This window comes from Amblyraja radiata, chromosome 3 (genome assembly GCF_010909765.2).
Source record: "Amblyraja radiata isolate CabotCenter1 chromosome 3, sAmbRad1.1.pri, whole genome shotgun sequence".
Taxonomy (NCBI): Eukaryota; Metazoa; Chordata; class Chondrichthyes; order Rajiformes; family Rajidae; genus Amblyraja; species Amblyraja radiata.
In genome coordinates this window covers 48402835-48430127 of record NC_045958.1, presented here as the reverse complement: position 1 = coordinate 48430127, position 27293 = coordinate 48402835, and the positions used below count along the sequence as shown (strand labels likewise).

At 42.5% G+C, this 27293-nt stretch overlaps 1 protein-coding gene across 2 annotated transcripts in view; it reads left to right on the top strand.

Annotated features, from left to right (window-relative positions):
- Window positions 1–16725, top strand: part of adamts19 (ADAM metallopeptidase with thrombospondin type 1 motif 19) — a 406630-nt gene extending 389905 nt beyond the window's left edge. For both annotated transcript variants that reach the window (XM_033017772.1, XM_033017773.1), the window contains 2 exons: window positions 5089–5266; window positions 13055–16725. In XM_033017772.1, coding sequence (XP_032873663.1) covers window positions 5089–5266; window positions 13055–13206 — 330 coding nt within the window. In that variant the 3' untranslated portion in view covers window positions 13207–16725. The remainder of the gene's footprint in view (window positions 1–5088; window positions 5267–13054) is intronic.
- The last annotated feature ends 10568 nt before the right edge of the window (window positions 16726–27293 follow it).

The window sequence follows — 27293 nt, the reverse complement described above, 5'->3', positions numbered from 1 at the left end:
ACCACGGCTGTGTTGCCTGGGTGAGGGTGTCTGATGTTGAAAGACCCGAAACACCCAATGACCCCAGGTTACATCACTGATGATGTGTTCAGGAGCATCAATAGATGGATTTGTATCAAAAACTAATACGAAACAGGATCATTATTTGCTCTATACCTCAGGATAAGGAAATTATCCCTTTAAGATGCAGGGTCATGTACCTTTGATATTATTTGCCATTAATAATTCTTTCAAAGATTCATAAAGGGTGGTGGGTGTATGGAACAATCTGCCAGTGGAGGTAGTTGAGGCAGGGTCTACCCCAGCGTTTAAAAAACAATTAGACAGGTTCATGGATAGGACAGGTTTGGAGGGATATGGACTAAATGCGGGCAGGTGGGACTCGTGATGTTGCTGGGACATGTTGGCCGGTGTGGGCAAGTTGGGCTGAAGGGCCTGTTTCTACACTGTATGACCCTTTGACTCTTATGACATTGAAAGCAAATTGATGAGAACAACCAAAGACTGTGAAATGTGCCTTTAAGCAGAGCCATGGAAAACTTCATGCTGACCGATACCCTGTTCTCAACATAAGAATAACCTAACAGCATCAGAAATTCTCTGATCTTAAGAATTGTTTAATTATTTTCTATTAACTTCCAACTTGGTATCTCTTCCCTCTTGAATGAATAGCAGTTTCCAGGAACATGCAGGAACGCTTTTTTCTTCACCGTTAATTCTAAAGTTAGGTAATTTTATGCAATGTCTACCGCCTTTTAATTTCCATTTTATGTTATCATTATTAATTGTATTTCAATGGCTTACTTTGCTCCTGATTAACTCCCCCTAACATAATTTAACAAAAAGACACAAAGATGTTTTCTAGATGGACTGGGAAAAACAGTAGTTTAGGTTTATTGTTACATGTACCTTGGTACAATGAAAAGCTTTGTTTTGCCTGATATCCAAACAGATCCGATATACCATACATACAATCAATTCAAGCTCAAGTACAATAGATAGTGCAAAGGACACGATACAGAGTGCAGAATATAGTTCTCAGCATTGCAGCACATTGTAGCGCATCAGTTCCTTAGACAAAACCCAACGTCCTTAATGGGGTAGAGGTGAATCGAACAGTACCCTAGCTTATGGAAGGACCGTTCAGGAGCCTGACATGGATGGAAAGAAGCTGTTCCTGAGTCTGGTGGTGCACGCTTTCAAACACCTGTACCATCTGCTGAACAGGAGAAGGGAAAAATAGGAATGACCGGGACGGGAGAAGTTTTTAATTTTGTTGGCTGCTATTCCGAGGCAGTGTGAAGTGTAGATGGAGTCAATGGTGGGAAGTCTGGTATGGAAGCCTACAATTTCTTAGGGTCTTGAACAGAGCTGTTCCTAAATTAACCTGTGATGCAACCGACAATATGCTTTATATAGTGCATCTGCAGAAGTTTTTAAGAATCACTGGAGAAATGCCGATTTTGTCTGTCTCCTCAAGAAGTAGAGGTGTTGGTTTGCCTTTGTTTTCTTGGCTGTCGCATCCGCATGATTGATCCATGACAGATCATTACTATATTAACGTCAAGCAAGTTAAAGCTCTTAACCATTTCCACATCCGCACCATTGATGCTGACTGGGACATGTACTCCACCATGCTTCTTGAAGTCAATAACTAGCTCCTTTGTCCTGTTAATATTGGAGAGGTTATTGTCCTGACACCAGGACAATAACTAAGTTCTCTATCTCCTTCCTGTACCCCATCTTGTCATTGTTTAAGATTCGGCCCACCATAGTGGTAGCATCTACAAACTTGTTGATGTAAATAGAACAGAATTTGACTGTACAGTCGTGAGTGTAAAGGGAGTATAGTAGAGGAATGAGAACGTTTCTTTGTGGGGCACCAGTGTTGAGACTTATTGTAGAGAGAGGTGCAGTCACCTATATTCACTGATTGAGGTCTGTGAATCAGAAAGTTGAGGATCCATTGGCAGAAAGGGGAGTTGATTCATAGGTTCTGAAGTTTGGAGATGAGATGGATGGGATTATGATGTTGAAGGCAGAGCTATGGCCAATAAATAACAATCTAACATGGAGTCCTTGTTGTCTAGGTGTTGCAGAGATGGATTTAGGGCCAGATGGTGTCTACTGTGGACCTTGTACAACAATAAACAAAATGCAATGGATCAATGCTGGCTGTGAGGCTGGAGTTAATGTGTGCCATCACCAGTCTCTTGAAGCACTTTGTGAAGGTGGATGTCAGAGTAGTGAAAGGCTAAAGATGTCTGTGAATACCTCTGCCTGCAAATCCACACAGGTCATAGAACATAGAAACATAGAAAATAGGTGCAGGAGTAGGCCATTCGGCCCTTCGATATTCGCTATTCAATATGATCATGGCTGATCATCCAACTCAGTATCCTGTACCTGCCTTCTCTCCATACCCCCTGATCCCTTTAGCCACAAGGGCCACATCTAACTCCCTCTTAAATATAGCCAATGAACTGGCCTCAACTACCTTCTGTGGCAGAGAATTCCAGAGATTCACCACTCTGTGTGAAAAATGTTTTCCTCATCTCGGTCCTAAAAGATTTCCTCCTTATCCTTAAACTGTGACCCCTTGTTCTGGACTTCCCCAACATCTTCCTGCATCTAGCCTGTCCAACCCCTTAGGAATTTTGTAAGTTTCTATAAGATCCCCCCTCAATCTTCTAAATTCTAGCGGGTACTAGCCGAGTCTATCCAGTCTTTCTTCATATGAAAGTCCTGACATCCCAGGAATCAGTCTGGTGAACCTTCTCTGTACTCCCTCCATGGCAAGAATGTCCTTCCTCAGATTAGGAGACCAAAACTGTTCGCAATACTCCAGGTGTGGTCTCACCAAGACCCTGTACAACTGCAGTAGAACCTCCCTGCTCCTATACTCAAATCCTTTTGCTATGAATGCTAACATACCATTCGCTTTCTTGATAAATATGATATTGAATTGAATTGAATCCTTTATTTGTCATTCAGACCTTTCGGTCTGAACGAAATGCTGTTGCCTGCAGCCATACATGTAATAATAACAAAACACAATAAACACAAATTAACATCCACCACAGTGAGTTCACCAAACACCTCCTCACTGTGATGGAGGCAAAAGTCTTAGAGTTACTGTCTCTTCCCTCCTCTACTCCCTCTGCGCCGAGGCGATACCCCACCGGGCGATGGTAAGTCAGTCCCGCGGTTCAAGCTCCGCGGCCCGGGGGGTAGTCGAAGCTGCCCGCAGCTGTTGCAACGGGTGCTCCGGAAAACAGGCACCAGCCTGTGACCTGCGAGCTCCCGACATTGTCCTCCACTGGCCCGCGGCCGAGCCCCGGATCCAGGTCGCCGTCGCCAGAACGCAGCCTCAGCCGCCGTAGCACCGTCTCCGCCCCGCACTGGGCCGCCCACAAGGCAGCGTCTCAGCCCCGCACCGGGCTGCCCCCACGGGAGTACCTTCCAGCCGGGAGCCGGTCCGCCCCCACAGAAGCACCTTCCAGCCGGGAGCCGGTCTGCCCACACGGCAGCGTCTCAGCCCCGCACCAGGCTGCTCACACGGGAGCGCCTTCCAGCCGGTAGCCGTGCCGGCCGCACAGGAGTGTCTCAGCCCTGCACCGTCCGCCCTCACCGGAGCGCCGAGTCGTGCCGCTACCCGGACGTCGCCACAGCTCGAAGACGGCCATCCTCGCGTTGGTGAGTCCTGGCTGGATCTACCTCCGGACCCTCGAGGTCGGTCGCAGGTTGGAGGCCGCCAGCTCCGCCATTAGGCCTCAGCGCAGACGGGGGAAGAGAAGGGGGATACGACAAAAAGTCGCATTCCCCCGAAGGGAGAGACAGAAAGCTCTGTTTCACCCTCCCCCCACACACATAACACCACCTAATAACCAAAAATGTACTAAACTAGACAAAAAAAAAACAACATAAAAAGTAAAAACAGACAGACTGCAGGCGAGCCGCAGCTGTATCACAGCGCCGCCACTTCCGGTTGATGATGTTAGTAAGGTAGACAAGTTTAAATGTTAAAGCAAATTGCCATAGGGCAGACTATTGAGCAGCTGCTGGGTCCTGAGGATAAAGCCATGGACTCCATCCAGGCCAGTTGCTTTCTGCGGATTCTCTCTCAGGAAAGCCAATCTTACATCTGCCTCAGTAACCATTGGCTTGCTTTTCGTGTGAGTAAAGAGAAATTGTTGTCAGTGCTGAAGAGCTAGTAATAAAATTAATAAAAGGAAATGAGTTATAAAACAACAGTGAGTTGGAGAAAAAAATCTAAGGTAACATGAGGAAATTGTTTTTATACAATGTGTGGTTAGAATTTGAAATGCACTTCCTGTGTGGGTGGTGCTTACGGATTTTTAATACAATCTCTGAGAGGTAGATTAGATAGTTCTCCAGTCATTGTCATGGGAACTGTGGCCTCTAACACGGCAACTAATTAATGCTCTTTCCAAATTACCCTTGAGAAGGTAGTGGCGAGTCACCTGCTTAAACCACTAAAGTCCATGTGCGAAGTTACTGCCACAGTTGGTGTGTAGTTTAGTTTCGCTTAATTTAGAAAAATACAACATGAAATCTGGCCTTTTGGCCCACTGACTCCACGCCGACCATCAATCACCCATTCACAATTGTTCTATGTTATCCCACTTCTTCATCCACTCCCTACACACTTGAGACAATTTACAGAGGCCAATTAACCTACAAACCAGCACATCTTCAGGAAGTAGGAGTAAACTGAAGCACACAGGGGTAACCTACGTGGTCACAAGGAGAATGAGCAAACCAAGGTCAGGATCAAACCCAGGTCTCCAATGCTGCGATGTTTCAGGACTTTACGCACCAGTGATGGAGGAACAGTAATATATTTCCAAGTCAAGATGAGGTTTAACTTGGGGGAGTATTTGTATCTGATGGTGTGTCCAAGCACCTGTGATCTTTATCTTCATAATGTTGAAGGGTGCGGACGTGAGGAAAGGACCAAGGAATCAACTCCCCTTTCTGCCAATGGATCCTCGACTTTCTTGTAATGAAATATTGCCCTTTCTCATTATAACTCAGTAATAACAGCATTCCTGTCTTTACCTACAGTGTTCCATCACCTGTGGAAAAGGAATGCAATCGCGAGTGATCCAATGTATGCACAAAGTGACTGGAAGACATGGAAATGATTGCTTCCCATCTGAAAAGCCTGCAGCCTACAGACCCTGCCACTTAAAGCCATGCAATGAAAAAGTCAATGTGAATACTATAACCTCACCCAGACTAGGTATGTAGCAACATCCCAGTTATTCATTTCAGCTGTAGTTTTCGTGGTGCTCATTTTATGAAATTGAGTGAAGGACATACTACAGGCTTCTCAGTTGAATCTCCATCTCTGAACTTGCTAATAAAGGAGATGGATGCCACATCATCCATCTCAGCATATTAGAGATTTAGAGATACAGCGCAGAAACAGGCCGTTCGGTCCACCAGGATACCAAGCCAATCAACGGACAAACCTGTGCGTGGGACGAAACTGAAGATCTCGGAGAAAACCCATGCAGGTCAGAACGCCCAAACTCCGTACAAGCACCCGTAGTCAGGATTGAACCCGGATCTCTGACGCTGTAAGGCTGTAACTCTACCGCTGCGCCACCGTGCCGCATAAAAGTAATTTGTTGTCTGATTTACTGTGACAAATAATAGACTTGTCAATGTGGATAGAAAAATGGCTAGGTAACAGAAAACAGAGTAGCAGTGAAAGGTTATTTTCAGGTTGAGGAGAAGCGTACAACGGAGTTTGCAGGGGTCAATACCCAGACCACTGGATATAATGGAATCTAGTACAGTAAAGAACAGAAATATGTCCTTTGGAACACAATGTCCATGCTAAACATGATGACATTAAACAAATCTCTGCCTGAAGGTGATCCATATCTGTCCATTCCCTGCATATCATGTGCTTATTGAAAAGCTTCTTAAATGCCACTATTGCATCTGCTTCCACTATCACCCCTAGCAGTGTGTTCCAGGTACCCAACACTTCCACCCTGGGAGAAAGGATTTGACTGTCTATCCTACCTATTCCTCTTATAATTCTATATACTTCGATCAGGTCTCCCCTCAATTTCAGACCGACAAGAAAACAATCCAAGTTTGCCCAACATCTCCTTATAACTAATACCCTTTAATCCAAGCAGTATTCTCTTCCGCACCCTCTCCAAAGCCGCAACATCCATCCTGTACTGGACACTATATTTCATACGAGGCCTAACCAAAGTCTTATAATATGTATCCATGACATGAACTCTGGGCACCATTTCCAAATCTGCAAATGACACAATTGCTGGAGGGGCTGTGAGGAGGATATGAATAGATTTTAAGGAGAGGGAGACAACTTGTAAAATGGGCAGGAAGGTGGTAGATGAAATTTAATGCTGAGAATTGCAATGTGTTACATGTTGTTTGGAAGAATGAGAAGATACCATATAAACTAGACAGAACAATTCTCAAAGGAGTGCAAAATAAATGATCTGGAGGGGTGTATGTGCATGGTTCATTGAAAGAGGCAGGTGATGTGGAGTACGAGGGCAAGGAGACGATGAAGAATCTGCATAAATCTCTCTGCATCATCATCTATATCTCTTGTTTCCCTTATCCCTAACCAGTCTGAAGAAGGATCTCAACCCGAAATCACCCATTCCTTCTCTCCAGAGATGCTGCCTGTCCCGCTGAGTTACTCCAGTATTTTGTGTCTCTTTGGTTTAAACCAGTATCTGCAGTCCCTTCCTACACTTTATAAATCAATGTTGCTATCACAGCTAGAGTATTGTGCCTGAGCACCTTTGTTAGGAAAGACGTGAAGGGCGTTGAAAGAACAGCAACATATTTTCTGTTCAGGATGGCATATCATAAACGATTAACAAAATAATTTAACCAATAAGAGATTTTCATGACGGATGAAATGCAGAAAGTGGGTCTAATATCCTTGGAAAAGGGGAGGTTGTGAGCAGATGTGATATATAGGAACTTAAAATCAAGAAAGCATATTCATCTCTGATATATCAGTAGAGTACGTCCTGTGCACAATAAACTGGCAATTGAGGTTCTTAATCGAACAATGATTATAGTATCTATCTACTGACGATTGATATGGATCATCAGTAGATAGTGGAAAGTTAGTGTTCAAAACAGAGCGAGAAAGAAATTGGTGTACCAAGGAGAGATGATGAGGATTAGGACCATTTAGCTCATTTTGTTTCTTTGTGTCGCCTTCTATTACCTTCATCTTGCGCTTTCAACCCCGCTGCCATTTACTCTCCTCAGCCTCCCATCCTATCACTGGCTTTGCCTTCCATTCTCCATTCTCTTCTCCTACCTTCTCTGCCTCGTAAAATTAGTTTTACCTCAAATCTTTCCAAATTCCCAAGAAAGTTTTTTGATCAGAGACATTAATTCTGCTTCTCTCTCCACAGAGACTGCTTGACAGTGTCTCCTACATTTTCTGTTTTTCATATTAGTATGGTTCTACAGTTGCTAATGTGTAACTATAGCAATCAATCTTTAAAGAAGTTTGTGTGGCAGTCAGATGACTACTAAAGGACAGGATTTGATTTATCTGCATTTGAGCTGCAATTAATAATGGGAAGTTGTTTAGAACTGCTCCCAATTTGGCGTAGTTGGCAGCAAATACTGAACCCAGAGCATGTCCAAGAAATTCCAGTCCTCCAGCAGGTCATTTATGACATAAATGGCTGATTCAAGACCCTTGTTATTTTTCAACCAGCATTGGCATAGGCTTATTGTCCCTATTTTACGCTGATTTCTTGTGGTCCCCAGAATGATCTCCTTAAAACCATCTAAAGCATTGAAGCCTGGACAGGAGGATGGCAGCGCCTCAGATTATTTTTGTGGGGTTTGAAGGTGGAATGCCAGATCTAGTCGAATATGTCCTGTGCTCCATGTCCTAAATAGGCAATTGAGATTCTTTAGTTTTAGAGACACAGCATTGAATCAGGCCCCTTTGCCCACCATGTTTATGCCAACCAACAATCACCCGTACACTAGTTCTATCCTACACACTAGAGACAATTTACAGAAGCCAATTAATGTATAAACCTTCACGTCTTTGGGTTGTGGTAGGAAACTAGAACACCCAGAGAAAACCCACCTGGTCACAGGGAAAACGTAAAAACTCCGTACAGAATGCGCTCGAAGCCAGGATCAAACCCGGGTCTCTGTTGCTGTCAGGTGGCAGCTCTACCAACGTGCCGCCCATAAACTCATCCTTGAATCAATGGAAGCGAATTTCAGGCAAACACACTAACCTAGTGTTGGTAGCTCACTTACAGGACGACATCAGCCAGAGAAGAAGCCCGAATAAGATGGTGAAATTTTCTACATTCTTTTTAAGGCACTACTGCCACCTTTCTACCCAGTGGAGTCAGTGACAATTTTCACAAGCTATGTTAGTTATGTTTATCTGACCTGGTTCTGAAGTTAATCAGAATTAGCTGTTCTGCAAAAAATACTTTTAGACTACATCATACTAAAGGCTAACAGAAAACAGCCAGCACCCTCGGCATGGAACTATAGTTTGACAAAAATCAAATGTTACCGTATATGGCATTTTGCAAAAACCTGATAATTGATCTCATAAGATGGATTTATTTAAGCAATTACATATTGTTTGTGCTTTCTGTTCTGTGTTCTACTTTTGAAAGGAAGGGTATCAAATATGCATAAGAAATATAAATAGATTGCAACATTTTAGTTATTTGCATACATATCGTGCTGCAAAGAACCAAATAATTCAGAACTCTCAAAGGCTAGACTATAAATCTCCACTCGTAAAGTTAACATAAATTCCCTCTAGTTAAAATATTTATCTCTCCTATCCAGCCCTTCTGGAACACAGAAGCAAGAGCACTCTTTGCTGCTTAAGCCTATAATGACACTCAAAATACAAAATGGCTGCATTTTAACTTTGCTCCATATAGTCACCTTTGTTTCATGATCCTTTGACCCTCACCTAACAAAATATATCACTCAGAAATGGAAATGTTTATTTGATCTTGCCTCATGAGCCTGCAGAGGACAAGGAGATCATATTTGTATCACATTTCATGTAAAGAAAAATAATGTTCCTTTACTCCAGAGATGCTGTATGACCCGCTGAGATACTCCAGCTTTTTGTGTCTATCTTCGGTTTAAACCAGTATCTGCAGTTCTGTCCTACACAATAATGTAGGTATTCCAGGATAGAGGCAGTTAGGTTTGAGGTGATGGAAACATGTGATCTCTGAGCTGCTTGGATTTGCTGTCCTAAACTCAACACTGACTCAAATGTGAGAGAAAGATTAGAAGCAGACTGATTCAGTTTCAGACGGTTGCCTGGAGGAGGATGGTGTCACTGGTATGGACTGGCATTTGCAACAAGGGCTGACGACTCAAACTGGGAGTTCCCTGCCTTCGACCTTATCACACACTTCTCTTTCCTCATTCTTGGGGTCTTAAAATTATACCCTTTATCCTGTATTTGTACACTGCAGACAGCTCGATTAAAATCATTTATAGTATTTTTACTGACTGGATAGTATGCAACAAAAAAGCTTGTCACTGTACCTCGATACACATGACAATAATAATAAACTAAACTGAGCTTTTCCATTTTAATTCTTCCCAGTTCTGGTGAAAGATCATCAACTTGAATATTTAACTTTGTTTCGCATCTTGATACTGATATGAATAACAAGGATATGTTTTATCCATCACATCTGTTTACATCCTCACAAAACAAAGTACAACTGTGAACGACATGTACTTTATCAATCCAAGCTGGTTCTCCCTGATCAAATGTCCAGTCACACTGACAGATAAGAGACTGGTCGTAACTTTCCTATCACTGACATTAGATTGATAAACCCGGACAATTTAACGTCGCCTCTCCTACATTTCTTAAAAAGTAGTTGCTTTCTATTCCATGAGAACCTCTCCTAAATTGAAGGTAGCCAAAAATGCTGGAGAATCTCAGCGGGTGAGGCAGCATCTATGGAGCGAAGAAATAGGTGACGTTTCGGGTCGTGACCCTTCTTCAGACTGATGTGGGGGTGGGGGAGGAGGGAGGGAGAAGAAAGGAAGAGGCGGAGACAGTAGGCAGTGGGAGAGCTGGGAAGGGGAGGGATGGGTGGGAGAAAGCAAGGACTACCTGAAATTGGAGAAGTCAATGTTCATACCTCTGTGGTGTAAACTACCCAAGCAAAATATGAGGTGCTGCCCCTCCAATTTGCAGTGGGACTCTGGCCATGGAGGAGGCCCAGGACAGAAAGGTCAGATTCGGAATGGGAGGGGGAGTTGAAGTGCTGAGCCACCGGGAGATCAGGTTGGTTATTGCAAACCGAGTGGAGGTGTTGGGCGAAGCGATCGCCAAGCCTGCGCTTGGTCTCACCGATGTAGAGCAGCTGACACCTAGATGCAATAGATGAGGTTGGAGGAGGTGCAGGTGAACCTCTGCCTCACCTGGAAAGACTGTTACATAGAAACATAGAAATTAGGTGCAGGAGTAGGCCATTCGGCCCTTCGAGCCTGCACCGCCATTCAATATGATCATGGCTGATCATCCAACTCAGTATCCCGTACCTGCCTTCTCTCCATACCCTCTGATCCCTTTATCCACAAGGGCCACATCTAACTCCCTCTTAAATATAGCCAATGAACTGGCCTCAACTACCCTCTGTGGCAGAGAGTTCCAGAGATTCACCACTCTCTGTGTGAAAAAAGTTTTTCTCATCTTGGTTTTAAAGGATTTCCCCCTTATCCTTAAGCTGTGACCCCTTGTCCTGGACTTCCCCAACATCGGGAACAATCTTCCTGCATCTAGCCTGTCCAACCCCTTAAGAATTTTGTAAGTTTCTATAAGATCCCCTCTCAATCTCCTAAATTCTAGAGAGTATAAACCAAGTCTATCCAGTCTTTCTTCATAAGACAGTCCTGACATCCCAGGAATCAGTCTGGTGAACCTTCTCTGCACTCCCTCTATGGCAATAATGTCCTTCCTCAGATTTGGAGACCAAAACTGTACGCAATACTCCAGGTGTGGTCTCACCAAGACCCTGTACAACTGCAGTAGAACCTCCCTGCTCCTATACTCAAATCCTTTTGCTATGAATGCTAACATACCATTCGCTTTCTTCACTGCCTGCTACACCTGTATGCCTACTTTCAATGACTGGTGTACCATGACACCCAGGTCTCGCTGCATCTCCCCTTTTCCTAATCGGCCACCATTTAGATAATAGTCTGTTTTCCTGTTTGGGTCCTTGGATGGAGTTGAAAACGACAAGTGTAGCATTTCCTGCAGTTGCAAGGGAAAGTATCAGGGGATGGGGTGGTTTGGGTGGGAAGGGACGGAGGGAGCTGTCTCTGCGGAAAGCCGAAAGGGGAGGAGATGGGAAGATGTGGCCAGTGGAGGTGGCGACAATTTTGGAGAATTATCTGTTGTATGTGACGGCTGGTAGGGTGAAAGGTGAGGACAAGGGGGACCCTGTCCTTGTTACGAGTCAAGATTATTGCAAAAAATATTTGGACTGGTACATGGATAGGAAAGATTTAGAGGGATATGGGCCAAACGTGGGCAGGTGGGACCAGTTTGGATGGGGCACGCTGGGCCGAAGGGACTCCCATGCTGTATGATTCTATGACTCTATTGGCAATCCTGTAAATTTCTATATCACAATCTATTATTCAAACTGACAAATTAAATCGGACGATGATGTTTCAGCTTTCCTTAATATTTTATCATCATCATCTGCAGGACACAAAAGAGCATTTGGCAAGTTCCTGAATTCATTTTATGCTATCACGCATCTGTCATTAAGAGGCCTATATAACTCTTTCCCTAAAAGATTTTATAAAAACTTTTAGTACTAATCTTGATATCATTCATGCGTTTTATGGCATTCACGTTTTACAACTCTTACTGCTTCCTGATCCTTCCTTTGTTGTCCTTTCCATCTTGTCCGGCCGGGGGTTTCTTTACTCCTCTTCATTTTCATTTAAGTTATTTTTTAAATTCTTATAATTTCTCCTTTATTAGCCAAGGTTGCTCAATTATATACTTGGCGTTCTTGCTTCTCAAGCTCTCAGAATTATTTTTAATAAACAGAGAATATGGAAGGATTTTGAAAATTAATTCAAGACTGACAGAAAAGGAATATTTAATGGTTATTTGTTTACCCAAAACTAATCCAAGGCTTTAGTATTACACTGCCAGCAACAGACCTTGCACACATACAAGTTAAACATCTACAGAGTATTTCCATTTTAAACAGTGTAATTAAGCCTTAGATGTATGCTTATTAAACAGGTCAGTAAAATATTGACTGGGCTCACATTCAATTTGGAGCATACAGCCATAAAATAAACTGTTTTCAATTCAGTAACAGACATGGGACAATGTTTATGGTAACTCCATAAATTTTCTTATAGTGTATAGGAAGCAAGCGAGTCCCTTATTCAGTCTTTTTTTTTTTTTTTAATAAAGCATTCGGGAAGCAGCTCACTCCTGGAATGTGGATGTCAAGCTAGAAAAGATGAGGCTTGGTTAAAGTCAAAGTCAATTTTATTCATCACATGCGCCCAAAGGTGCAGTGAAATGAATTTTCACTGAATTAATTATCTTGAAATTCAAAATCATTTTTAAAATTTTTTAAATAAACTTTGTTCAGAATAAAATATGTACCAAACCTCATACATTCTCTACAAACTCTTCAGACATTCTCAGTGTCCATACATTCATTGGTGTCATATTCAGTAGTGTTCACACCTGTAATCAAGAACAAATCATCCGTCTACAATGCCCCACAGCTCTTGCATTCTGCCCACAGATGAGAAATTCTGGTGAATAGCCATAGTTCTTCAAACAGTGTGCCAGCATGAGTTAACTCTTTCAGGGGAGAAACAAAGGAAATTGGCAGAACAAGCCCTAGTAAGAGTTAATGATTCAAAAGGAAGCATGACATGTAAACTGAATATTTGTGAAATGACTGATTTCTCTATTTTTCTCTTATTTAAACAGCTGCCTTGACGTTCAAATGTTTGAAGGACCAGTGGCAAGTGTATTGCAAAATAATACGCGAAACAAACCTCTGTCAGGACATGAGGTGGTATCAACGTTGCTGTGAAACCTGTAGAGACTTCTATGCACAAAAGCTACAGCATAAAAGTTGACACCTTCTTTAGCTCCTGCAATCAGCACCAAACTTATTTTTTATAAGTACAATCTAATTTATGAAAATACAGAACTACAACTTGTTTAGACCAAGGTACTGATGTATTAGGTATAATTTATTCATTTTAATTTATTTTTTGTTTACCAAGATTTTTTTGGAGTGCTGTTCAGTGGTTTTCAAAATTCAGATAATTTAGCTTTTTATATCTAAGATGGGCTCATACCTTGCAACTTGCTCATACATGACAACTGTCAGAATGTAGTTTAACCCAGAGTGGGCCTTAAGTTCATGGGTCGCGTTAAGCCAGCTGGTGTTAACGCTTACTGTAACATTTCAAAAACTGTAGAGAAAGCATGTAGCAAAATATTGAAGTTCTCATCATGCAATCAGTACTGACAATAACAATTGCTTGAAAAAACAGTGACTTGAGAGTAAAACACTGTGGAGCGAAACACTGAATTACTTTGCATCATTCAGGTACTGTCTAACGTTTTGGTCAATAATAGATGTCAACCACATTATTGTAAAAAGATTCACTATTTGCAGTTTACACTTAGAGATTTGTGAAGCAGTGCTGAATGGAACATTGTGATTAATCGCAAACATCCGCTAAACTTTTCAGGTGCTAAATTCTGAGAATAAAATATTATGGATTACAACTCTGCGAATTAAATTTATAATGCACATGCAATGTGGGCATATTTACTCTCGTCTAATATTTTCTGTTTAAGATTCCACATCTGTGCATTGCCAAATACAGGGGTTCCCCGGGTTCTGGAAGACCTGCCTTACAGAAATCTGACTTTACTCAGATTATCCCATTAATTTTTTTAAAGAGATTTTCAAGATAGTAATAATAATAATTAAATGTTTTGTGGTATTCATGAACAACTGGATACAGTTATGGCAAGTGTGGGTAGAGTGATATAATAGGATAGCCATAGAGAACAGACACTTCTGATTCACGGAAAAATCAGCTTAAGATAGTTCTCACGATCATAACGCACAACATAACCCTGTACCAGACGTTATACAGGATAAAAGCAAGCAAAAAACCTGCATTGGCTGAAGTACATACAGAAATATGCAGCAAATCTCAAAGGGGTGTAGAGAAATAACTCCACCATAGTCATTCATTATTTGTGATTGTTTTTTAAACATTTTTGGATACTTTTGGACAAGTTATACATTTCCAGAAACATTTTCAAAATTAAGTAATATATTAGATGGTTTTATCAAAAACTTGGATAAAGAAAAAAAAAATCAAAATAATGATGCCATTATTCAGAATATGCATTGGCTACAAAATAAATAAGGGCAAAATATTATTTTGTCACCAGAAATTCAGCAGGGTGATCCATATCTGCCACCTTAATCTCTCCCTGACTTGATTTCAAACTCCTGGGACTTAAATATAAGGGCTGGGTCCCAATATCAGTGCCCTTGTAATAGAGGCATGTGTCCCAGTGAGATATTCCACAAGCAGAACTGCAATAAAGTGAAGGGTCAACAATTTTTTTTTAACATTTTATTTTCTCTTGAGTGCATTGTGATTCCTAATCCAACTAGGAGCAATCTTTCTGCGATTGCTTACTCATAGTTTTTCTGATTTGAGACCTTTACTGGGATGATTGCCTGTTCTCTGTAGAAGCAAGTACCTGTACTTCTAAATCTTTTAGGACACCATTTATTGAATCATTGAGTCAGAGTCATAGCGTAGCATAGTGTGAAAACAGGCCCTACATGTCCCAGCTACACTAGTCCCACCTGCCCGCGTTTGGTCCATATCCCTCCAAACCTGTCTGAATCAGTCTGGGAATGCTCCTTGCTGCCATGCAGCAAAACCACACGGGGAAGGCCCATCTGCTCAGACCTACATACCCTTGTCCACTAACCAGCAACTACTTAGGGATAGCAAACATATCTGGCCTAGGTCCCTTGCTAGAATTTCACTCCCTTTATAATATTTCTGTTTTTTATGTTATATGAGATGTGATTTCCGATAAAACAAACACAAATAAGTTGAAAGACTGATTAATATTAAAATTATCTTGGTCTGGTTTTTTTTAACGGAGGTATTAATTCATTTCAAGTAAAATGTCTCTATTAAATTAAATGGAAATTCATAGCATAATTTCAAGGTTTTGCTACACAATGCTGATTGTAACTGTCGACATCATTTAGCATGTTTTTTACCTCCATTACATGCCACTGAGGTATATAGTAATACCCACATACTTTTAAAAATTCTGCTTAGTGATAAGTTTGTGAGCACATTATTTTCACCACAATATACATTTTAAGTTCCTATGTTTTCAGTTGGGAGGTTTATAAAGAACTAGTAGCTGATTTTTATTCCTCTATTATTCACTGCATCAGAGCTCTACACCGAGCTGTACCGTGTATAACACTAAAATCTATATTTTTATAAACTTTTCAGCTTAAGTGCCATTATTTTGAACACATTTTGAAAGACTAAAGATGGGCTGATTGAGTTTCAGGCTTCAAAAGTTAAGAGCTTGCTTTATTGGGAATTAATTATTTTAAATTTGACCTCAGCTGACTTCAAACACAAGCATCAGTTCTGTACATTCAGCTCTCAATCTTAACATATTTGATGACCACAATTTTCTCTACAGACTGTAAGTAAAGTTGAGCTTTTTATGAGTATGTTTTATTTCAGAAATGTTGACTGTCTCTCTTGGGACCTTAGCTAACTTAAATAGTGTTCATCAGAAAATGAACAATATGTCAAATTGACAAGGTGCTCTATTTCTAAGAGGGACAATAATTATTAATAAGTACGCAAACGCGTTTGTGTCCGTGCAAATTGTAGTAATTAGACAGGTGTGGAAAAAGACCTGACCACGTAAATTTAGTTTCAGGATATCTGTTTCATGTGTCTACATGCTGGCAAAGCTGAAACACTGTAACTCAAAAGAGCAAGCTGTACTGAAACTCTTTCCTTCTCTTTGTATGCCCAGATCTGGTGCACTTCAATAGCCAAATTCATTCATATACAGTAACGAATACAAAAATAGCCAGGTCTCCTCTATAGCCAATTTATAAACTGCAGAACAAAATGGTAATTGGTATGTGAAACAAAATAAGAGGCATGCAATGATGGATAAGCAGGGTATTTCTTATCCATTAGTCGCCTCTTTTGGTTTTATTTGTTGCAAATAATTTTATTCTAGTAAGAAATTTCATATTAACTTGTCCGGAATCATTTAAATAGTAGAAGATATTATTTGGCAGCTTTCTGAATTGATTTTTATTTTTACTTCAGGTGCAGTTACTGGAAATTATCTTTATAGAATGGTAGATCTTAGAAGTGTAACATTTGAAATATTGTTGTCTTGCATTCTTTGCTTTTAATAAAATGTTGAAGAAATGTTGAGTGTAATGGGATTTGCAAACTTGGTAAAATGTATCTATTGATCTTGTACATGTGCCGCCTCAGCACCAGACATTTCTTTAAACTGTAAATTGTAAAATAAACAATATTTTAAAATCATTTTTGCCACTGTGATTTTGTTAATAACACATTTGATCTGTGAATCCACTTGACACCACAGATATCAAGGGTTATAGGGAGAACACAGGAGAATGGGTTAGGAGAGAGAGATAGATCAGTCATGATCAAATGGTAGAGTAGACTTGATGGGCCGAATGGCTTAATTCTGCTCCTATCACTTATGATCTTGATTGTGCTGATTTCCCAAATATCAATAAAATCAAATTCTGCATTCTTCACTTTTATGAGCATTAAAAATAAACAAATCAGAAGAGTTTAGCATTATGATTTGTAAGGAGATTTTATAAAGGAAGCTAACCTAGGTTCATTCCACGGGATAGAAATTTTATGCACCCAATCATTTGGACTTCCACTCTTCAGCTCAAAGTCCAAAGCGAGCAAGGTCCTGCACCTGATTGATATAGTGCGCCCAAGTTGCTAACCTTGGACTAGGAATCAGCAACCCCCCTCTGCCACTGGATCCTCGACAATCAGTGAGAATAGGTGACAACATCTCCAAAATAATAATTCTTAACACCATTGCCCTGCAAGTGTGAGTTCTCAGCCTCCTACCAAACTCCCTTTACACTCACAACTGTATGGCCAACTTTGGCCAGCACAGAATACAAGACCAGCTACCAATAATAGGTTTGTGTAGGAAGGAACTGCAGATGCTGGTTTACACCAAAGGTAGACACAAAATGCTGGAGTAACTCAGAGGGACAGGCATCTTCTCTGGATAGAAGGAAGGGGTGACGTTTCGGGTTGAGACCCTTCTTCAGACTGAGAGTCAGGAGATAGGGAAACGAAAGATATGAAAGGGTAATGTGTGAAAACGAGAGATCAAAGGGGACGAAGTTCAAGGAAAATGTAGAATAGATCATTGTTAGCGAGGGGAAGGTGACAACGAGGCATACAATGTAAAATTTAATCAGGAAGACATAGCTAGTTGTTCCCCGTAGGACCATTCCCAGTATGAATTAGCCTTTTAAGTGCATTATTGGACTAGATCGTATCCTTTGCCAACAAGAACTGCTGGTGATGTGCTTCTCAATGGTTAGCTTCACTTGGAAGTTGGGCATGAGCTAAAGGTCAGATACTGATGTCTATCACTCAACTTGGCACTGAGTCTGGCAGTGATAGAACAAATATTGTGTGTTGAGGGTCTGGATGCACTTCACATCCAGCCCCTCACCTTTAGGTTGGAGATGTAATCTGAACCCATTCATTCGAATGGTGTCTACAATCTTCATCAAAAAAAATAAGCGATTCATTTATTTTACTTTCTTTGTGTGGTTTTAAAAAATAATAATTTCTAGTATTTAAAGGCATTTAAAGTAAACTTATTGTTTTATTTTACTTTATACTTTTTTTTGTTCTTTAAATTATTCACATTTGTTTGAACGGTTCTGAAACATTCTGACCTGATGAATCCAACATTCTCCAGCATCCCCCAGTTTTCCCAGAGGTTTTGCTGGAAAATCCTTCTGCAGGGATAGACCTCCTGTAGCATCAAGTTTGGTTAAGTTCAATGAGGCGGAATGACCCTAAGGGCAAACTTTCAGGTAATTTACTTATTTTTAATGATTCCATTTATATGAATCCAACAGTTGGCTTTTATATACTTAAATATATTTAGTGGTTTCACTCTTTTCAGTGTTTTAATTAAATTAGTTTTAATGCTTGTTTAATAGTATGACTTTTTTTTTTAAAGGATTTTTATATGCGTGACATTCATAGATATTCAAAGTCTTTTGGCAATTTTGAGAAACGGAAAGTGGACTTAGTTGTGCCATGGTCAAGTTATTTGACTATCGATCAAGAGACTTTAGCATAAATAAAACTGCACTGTTTAAAACTTAGCCTCAGTAATATAACTATAAAAGTTTCAAATTGTTATAAAATCCACATGATCCATTAATGTCCTTTTGAAAAGGTAGTCTGCATCCTTGTCTTGTCTGGATTCTATATGACTTCAAACTGCCCGTGTTTGGCCCATATCCCTTTAAACCTTTCCTGTCCATGTAATGGTCCAAATGTCCTTTAAGTGCTGCTGTCGTACCTGCCTCAAGTACCTCCCTTGGCAGGTACCAAATACGCTTCACCCTCTGTTTGAAAATGTTGCCCCTCAGATTCCTATTAAATCTTTCACCTGTCACCTTAACCCTATGTCCTCTGATTCTTGATTCTCCTACACTGGGCAAAAGACCCTGTGCATTTAATTGATTAATTTCCCTCATGATCTTATACACCTCTATAAAATCCCACATCGCTACAAGGAATAAAGTCCCAGCCTGCCCAAGTTCAGGCCCCCAGGTCCTGGCAACATCCTTGTAAATCTTCACTGCTCTCTTTCATAGCAACATCTTTCTGACAGTAGGGTAACCAAAACAGTGTACAATGCTCCAAATGTGGCCTCACAAACATCTTGTACAACTGTAACGTAAAGTCCCAACTTCTATACTCAATACCCTGACTGATGAAGGCCAACTTGCCCGAAGCCTCTTGACCACCTTATCTACCTGTGATGCCACTTTTAAGGAATGGATTAAGAAATGCAAGTTTCACCATATCCAATGAATTAATATATAAACAAAAATGCTGCAACATGTTTATCAAATCATTTCAAATTTCACGTTTTGAAGCTCCCAAAATTGTGCCCATTTGAGGTAGAATTCCTTGTTTAATCTCCGCAATCTGATCATTTAAAGAAAATGAAGAATCTCGGGGTAGTGATGTAGTAAAGGTGGACCTTGCGTGTGGGGATTATCTTTAGGCTGACATTCCCAAGGGCCAGTTTACAGGTGAGAAATACAAAGGGACCTCCGGGAATAGTGTAGGGGCAGGAAATCAGAGCTGGTGATTGTAGAAACAAAGAACTGCAAATGCTGGTTTGTACCAAAGATAGAAAGTGCTGGAATAACTCAATGGGTCAGGCAGCATCTCTGGACAAAAAGGATAGGTGACGTTTCGGATCGGGATCCTTATTCAGACATCAGATCAGACCAATCTGACAAAGGGTCCCAACCTGAAACATCACCTATCCTTTTCCTCCAGAGATGCTGCCTGACCCGGTAAGTTACTCCAGCACTTTGTGTCTATCAGTGTTGGTGATTTTCTGGCTCTGTGTGAACAGATATGAATGGCACTAAACAAGATCAGTCCTATTCAGTTCCACTAGATGGCGGTAGAGAGGCTGGTCAGGGATGGTCTGCTCAACATTGCCAATGGGTGCAGAGACTGGAAAGGATGAGGAGGGATAGCTTACCATACATAGTTCATGTGTGACTCACCACCATTTACACCCAACTTTCTCGGTCTCTAAATTGTCAGCCCTTTAGCCTGATAGGATTTAGCCCAATTGGATGTTTCCTCCCAGTTTAAATATTGGAACAAACATCGAGCATGGGGCAAAGCACAGGAACAGGCCTTTCATCCCCCAATATCCATGCTAAACATAATGCCAAGTTAAACTGAACTCACCTCCCTTCACGTGATCATTTCCTTCCATTCACTGCATATACACGTGCTTATCTAAAAGCTTCTTAAACACCACTGTTGTATCTGCCTCCACCACTCACCCTGGCAGATCTTTTCAGGCACACACTGTTCTTTGTATTAAAAATCCCTTCTCATACAGTACACTCAAAAAATTTAAGCAATGTGGACTAAGCATGATATTCACCTCCAGAAAAAAAGTAGGAAGTATTGGCTGGGGTTCCAAGAGGCCCCGGCAGGGTCCAGAGGAAGTGCCCCAGTGGGAGTTCAGGGGGCAATTGAAAATGATTCTCAACCTTTCTGCTTGTAGTTTACGTAACAGAAGCTTAGAATTTTTCTAACACATAAGCAGTAAAATAACCCCCAAAATATATATATTTCATGAAATAGACAATAGGTGCAGGAGTATGCCATTCGGCTCTTCGAGCCAGCACCGCCATTCACTGTGATCATGGCTGTTCATCCACAATCAGTACCCATTCCTGCCTTTTCCCCATATCCCTTGACTCTATCTTTTAGAGCTCTATCTATCTCTCTCTTGAAAGCCTCCAGAGAATTAGCCTCCACTGCCTTCTGTGGCAGATAATTCCATAGATTCAATATCAATATCAATCAATATCAGTTTTATTCGTCACTTGCGCATAAAGTGCAAGTGAAATGAATTTGCCAGCAGCGGTACAATGAAAAAGAACACACAAAAACACAATAAAATTTTTTAACACAAACGTCCACCACAGCATTTATCACTGTGGTGGAATGCACACAATTTGGCCAGATTCACAATTCTCTGTGTGAAAAAGTATTTCCTCATCTCCGTTCTTAATGGTTTACCCCTTAATCTTAAACTATGGCCCCTGGTTCTCGACTCTCCCAGCATTGGAAACATGTTTCCTGCCTCTAGTGTGTCCAAACACTTAATAATTTTATATGTTTCAATAAATGGCCTCATTCAACTAAAAAAATATTTACAAAAAATGTCACCTGAAATGTCTCTGCCTAGCACTGAGATGAGAAAAACTTTTTCACCCAGTTGTGAATTTGTGGAATTCTCTGCCACAGAAGGCAGTGGTCTCGTCTCCTTCAGCAGCACCTCGGTCTCCCTTCCTGAGCTTAGACACCCACTTCTCCTCACCTCACCTGCGCTCACTTCCCCTCACCTACACACCTACACCTCGACTAAACCCCTCGCCTCACTAAACCCCCCCCCCCGCCTCGACGATACCTCACAACCAAACTTCTCCTCATACCTAAACCTCGCCTCGACTAAACCGTACCTCACTCCTCAAATAAACCTCACACCTTACCTCACCTCACACCTTAATTTAACTAAACCTCACCACGACTAAACTCCACCACAAACCTAATCCGCTCCTCGACTATTTGTCGCCTCTCCCGCTCCCGCTATTTATATCCCCCCCTCGGCCGTTGGTAGCGCCACATGTGAGCGGAACGGTTCCAACCAAAGGGGCGGGGCCGAGAGCGGTACAGGCGCTTTGCCCGAGAGAGCCGGTGGGAGGGGAGGGGCGAATACGCGCTGACATTGACGTTGAGCCTGAGCCCTGACCCCCCGCCCACGGCGGCCGCAGCCCCTCCCCGCAGGAGCAGGAGAGAGGCGGCGATTAGTCGAAGCAGGGATTATGCGTGAGGTGGGAGGTTTAGTCGAGGAGAGGTTTAGTGAGTTTAGGTTTAAGTATGAAGTGAAGTTTAGTTGAGGTGAGGGGTTTAGTCGAAGTGAAAAATCAGATTCATTTCTAGGAAGAAGAAAAAATCGAATTCCGATTTAAATCGGAAGAATATCTGGAATAAAGTCGCTTCTGGGGCCCCTCTGGGATTAGGGGTCCTGAAGTTTAAGGTTCATTAGTTTCACAGTAGATCCTCCCCTGGCTATGCCCTCTAGTCATTGAAATTTCCACCCTGGGGAAAAATGTTCTGACTGTCCACTCTATCTATACCTCTCATAATTTTATATCCTTCTATCAGGTCTCACCTCAACCTCCAATGTTCCACAGAAAACACTCCAAACTCTCCTTATAGGCAATACCTTCTAATCCAGGCAGTCTGAATGATGGTACACAAAAATGCTGGAGAAACTCAGCGGGTGCAGTAGCATCTATGTAGCGAAGGAAATAGGTGACGTTTTGGGCCGAAACCCTTCTTCAGACTGATAGGGGGTGGGGGGGGGGGGAGAAGGAAGGAAAAAGGGAGAAGGAGGAGCCCGAGGGCGGGGGGATGGGAGGAGACAGCTCGAGGGTTAAGGAAGGGGAGGAGACAGCAAGGGCTAGCAAAATTGGGAGAATTCAATGTTCATGCCCGCCGGACGCAGGCAACCCAGGCGGAATATGAGGTGTTGTTCCTCCAATTTCCGGTGTTGCTCACTCTGGCAATGGAGGAGACCCAGGACAGAGAGGTCAGATTGGGAATGGGAGGGGGAGTTGAAGTGCTGAGCCACCGGGAGTTCAGGTAGGTTCTTGCGGACTGAGCGGAGGTGTTCGGCGAAACGATCGCCCAACCTCCGCTTAGTCTCACCGATGTAAATCAGCTGGCATCTAGAGCAGCGGATGCAGTAGATGAGGTTGGAGGAGATACAGGTGAACCTTTGTCGCACCTGGAACGACTGCTTGGGTCCTTGAATGGAGTCGAGGGGGGAGGTAAAGGGACAGGTGTTGCATTTCTTGTGGTTGATGATGAGTCTGAATGATGAGATGGGGGGTGACCTTATCTTAATTGTTTGGTGAAGCAATGCCCACTTTAAAATACAGGTGCACAACCTTTTATCCGAAAGCCTTGGGACCAGACACTTTTCGTAATTCAGAATTTGTCGGTCTTCGGAATGGAAATTTTTTAGCGTAGATTTTAATGGCTGGCTCAGTGGTAGAGTGCTCGGCTCATATCCGCAAGGTCGCGAGTTTGCGCCTTGATCCCGGCAGTAAACTCGGTCGCGAGTTTGAGTCTTCAATGTAGTTTTTTCTTGCAGAATAAATGTTTGTATGAAATGCAGTGTAGGAGAGGTGTACTGACTGTGTGGGCAGAACTTTGGAAGTGATTGCCCACCAGTCTAAAAAGCCGCTGTGTCTCCCTGTCCCTGGGATAGCAGGGGGCGATCAAACAGCACAATACCCCCCTCCCCCTCCAACTCCAGAGGAATCCGCTCCCCAATGGGCCGCTACGGCGACAAGTGGCAGTATGCCCACAGCCCGAGCTGCGCCCCCTCAAGAACAAGACGTACCTTGCACACCATCAGCTTCTGCCCCTACGTGTTCCTCTGGAGTTGGAGCGGGGCTGGGCTGGAGTTGCTGCTGGCTGTGCGTCTCTGGGATCTCCGTGCTTGCAGTGGGCCTGGGGGTCGGTGTCCCGTTGGTCCTGACGTCTCCGGCCACCCCCCTGGACTGGAAACTGTACCGCCTTTGCCCCCTCCCTCTGCAACTGCAAACAACCCCACTCTCCTGCAAGGGCGGTACAGTTCCCGGAGGATGGCAGGTGGCCGGAGACGTCAAGACCAACAGGAACCCGCTCCCCGATGGGCCCTACGACGCCCCGAGCTGCGCCCCGTCATCCGCAACCCAGGTTCCTCTGTAGTTGGAGCGGGGCTGGGCTGGGCTGCTGTTGGTTGTGGGTCTCTGGGATCTCCGTGCTTGCAGTGGGCCTGGGGGTCGGTGTCCCGATGAGGGGGCGCAGCTCGGGGAACGGCTTCTGGTGGTCCTGACCTATGATCTTTGGTCCTGACGTCTCCGGCCAGTTTGCAGTTTTCCTCTGGAGTTGGAGCAGGGCTGGGCTGGGCTGCTGCTGGCTGTGGGTCTCTGGGATCTCCGTGCTTGCGGTGGGCCTGGGGGTCGGTGTCCCGTTGGTCCTGACGTCTCCGGTGACAGTGCAAAGCCCCCGCGCCGGTGCAATGGGCGGGGAGCTGGAGAGGGGAGGGAAAGGGTCACACACATGGCCGGGAAGCAGAGGGGTGTAGGTGGGGTGAAACTGAAGCGTGCGACAATCTGCTGCTGCCTGCCCCACTGAGTTAAAAAGTTCCCACGCAAGACTCACGAAACACTGTGTATCGTGAGTCTACCGTGGGAACGTTTTAACTCAGCGGGCAGGCAGCAGCATATTGTCAATTATTAACCCTCCCGCGCAATATACCCTCACCTTCTCTTTTATGAATGGGGATTTAGTTCCCCTTTCTTCGAGGACCGACCGGAGGTTCCGCTGTCACCTCTGCGGGCCGCCCTCGGTGAACGTTTTCAAGGACCTTTCTTCAAGGACCGAAAAAATGGCCGCTATTCGGAGGTTTTCGTTATTTGGATCTTCGGATAAAAGGTTGTGCACCTGTAGTAATCTTTGTCTTCAAACCATTCATGGCTTCAACTCTTTCCTGTCTCTATGATCATCTCCTGCTCTTTAACTTTCCAAGAAATTACAACTGTGCTGATTCTGACCTCTGGAGTAATTTCTGAGTTTACATATGCCACCATTTTGTCAGCTGCTAGATACCTTAGTTCTGGGAATCTGCAAAACCTTCCCAGCTCTCTATCCCCATTCTGTATAAAACCTACCTCTTCATCCGAGTTTATGGTCATCCGGCCAAACCTCTCTTCCTGTAGCTTAGCTTCAAGTCTGTTGTTTGATAAAGTTCCTATGAAGTGGCGTGAGAGGCTTTAGCACAGGACAAACATAATATAAACAGAAGTTATTGTTTTAGAATCTGAAAGTGCCTTAGTGGCCTTGCAATGTTTTGGGGCAGTTTGAGGAGGTGCAAGGGGTTATATCAATAAAGGTGGTTCTTTTCATTATGTATGCTTTCCCACATGGTCTGCTGAAAGTAATCAAGAGTGAATAGTCTCAGTAATTGCTCAGTGCAAACCCAGCAACACAGAGGCCCCTAGCTTTTTGACAGAAATCGGGTTTATACAACTCTCCAGAGGTCAGGGATTCAGCATGATACAGTATAACCAAGCATTTTGCTCACTAGGCATTGGGGAACACTTTAAAAAAATTAATAAAATAACCTACTATTCCCTACTATATAAAATACCCTACTATAACCCAGGCTCATGCTTCATGAACTGGGACAAAGTTTCCATCTATTTCCTTTGCCATTTTTAACTGTGAGCATATCTAGATACATTTACTTGATCCCATGGCATATTAATAAGCACATTACGTCATTTGTCAGCAAACACATTTTGATTCAATTAAAAGACTTAGAATAATACAAGAATGTTTTAGTAGCGGTATTTTCATTCAATAATTTTGGTTTGGGGCTTAACCCGAGGCTCATTTCTAATCATTGCTGGAGATATTCAGCAAAACAGTCAAGAGTGTTTTATTGTCATATGTTCCAGATAGAACAATGAAACTCTGACTTGCTGCAGCGGAACAGAATATGCAAACATAGTTTGATATGACAAATGAGAGAGAGAAAAGAAAAGCTCAGTGTGTAAATATACATATAATCACAACATAACCATATATATATATATATATATATGTACTTATACACACATACTCTATAAACAAGCAAACAGTGCAACAATAATAATAATAATAATAATAATAATAATAGTCTATTGTAGTTCAGAGTCTATATGAGGTTGTTGTGTTTAATATCCTGATGGCTGTAGGGAAGAAGCTGTTCCTGAACCTGGACGTTACGGTTTTCAGGCTCCTGTACCTTCTTCCCGATGGCAGTGGTGAAATGAGTGTGAGGCCAGGATGGTGTTGGCTGCCTTTTTGAGGCAGTGACTCCTATAAATCACTTCGATGGTGGGGAAGTCAGAGCCAGTGATGGACTGGGCAGTGGTCACAACTTTTTGCAATCTTCTCCGCTCCCGGACGTTCAAGTTGCCAAACCAGACAATGATGCAACCAGTCAATATGCTTCAAGAGAATCCTCTTTGACATACCGAATCTCCGTAATCTTCTCAGGAAGTAGAGGCGCTGATGTGCTTTCCTTATAATTGCATCAGTGTGCTGGGTCCAGGAAAGATCTTCGGAAATATGCACGCCCAGGAATTTGAACTTTTTTACTCTCTCCACCATCGTCCCATTGATATAACCAGGATTGTGGGTAGCATGTATGTGGAGAGAATCAGCATTAACACCCTGGGTTAAAGACTCACTATCATCAGACACACTACCTCAGGCAGATGATCTGGACCTTATTCATAGGATTTAGATATATTATTGCTGTGCTTGTAAAACTGATGCTTTGAGATGCCACTAAGATTTAGACACTATCATTGAAAAAATCTGATTGATTTCATTATAGATGGTCATATAATGTGCAAAAATACAAATATTAAATTAAATATTCTGAACATGCATTGTTCTGACCTCGACCTTATGCCCATTATCAATATATATAGACTTTTTATGTATAAAGACCTTGCTGGATGTGGTTTATTTGAAATTGTAATCAATCAGCTGATCAGCAAGAAGCCCATACTTTACAATGGTAAAGTCTTTAAGCCACTGTGTGGCTCATACATTCTACACAAAAACAATTGCAGGCTCTCTATTGACGGTACTGTCAAAAACAGGCTATGAGGATGTCTGCACAGCAAACAAAGCCAATCTGTTTAAAGTGAGGAAGAAACTGAATTTACAAGGGAATCCATGGCAACATCCAAATAAATGCAAGATGTCGTGTTAATGCAAAATAGCCAACACAAAATAACTTGCATTAAATTAATTTAAGTAATTTATACCAATGCAACAAAAAAAGTTGAATGACCTCAATCATCCCCAGCCTTTCTTTGAATAGTGTTTGCTGTAGGCAGAGAATAACTAAAGGCCCTGTCCCACTTTCCCGAGTTACTCACAAACTCTCCCGAGTTTTCCCCTTGATTCGAACTCAGAGAATTACGGTAATAGCCGTTCGTAGGTACTCGGGGCTATTTTTTTAACTCGTGGACATTTTTCAACATGTTAAAAAAACCGTCCCGACTTACCTGATGCCCCGAGTTCCTACAGCTGGCTTTACGAGCTGCTACAAAACATCCACAGACTCCTACGGACTCGCTACGGACATTCCCCGACATTCCCCGAGTTCGAATTAAGGGGAAAACTCGGGAGAGTTCGTG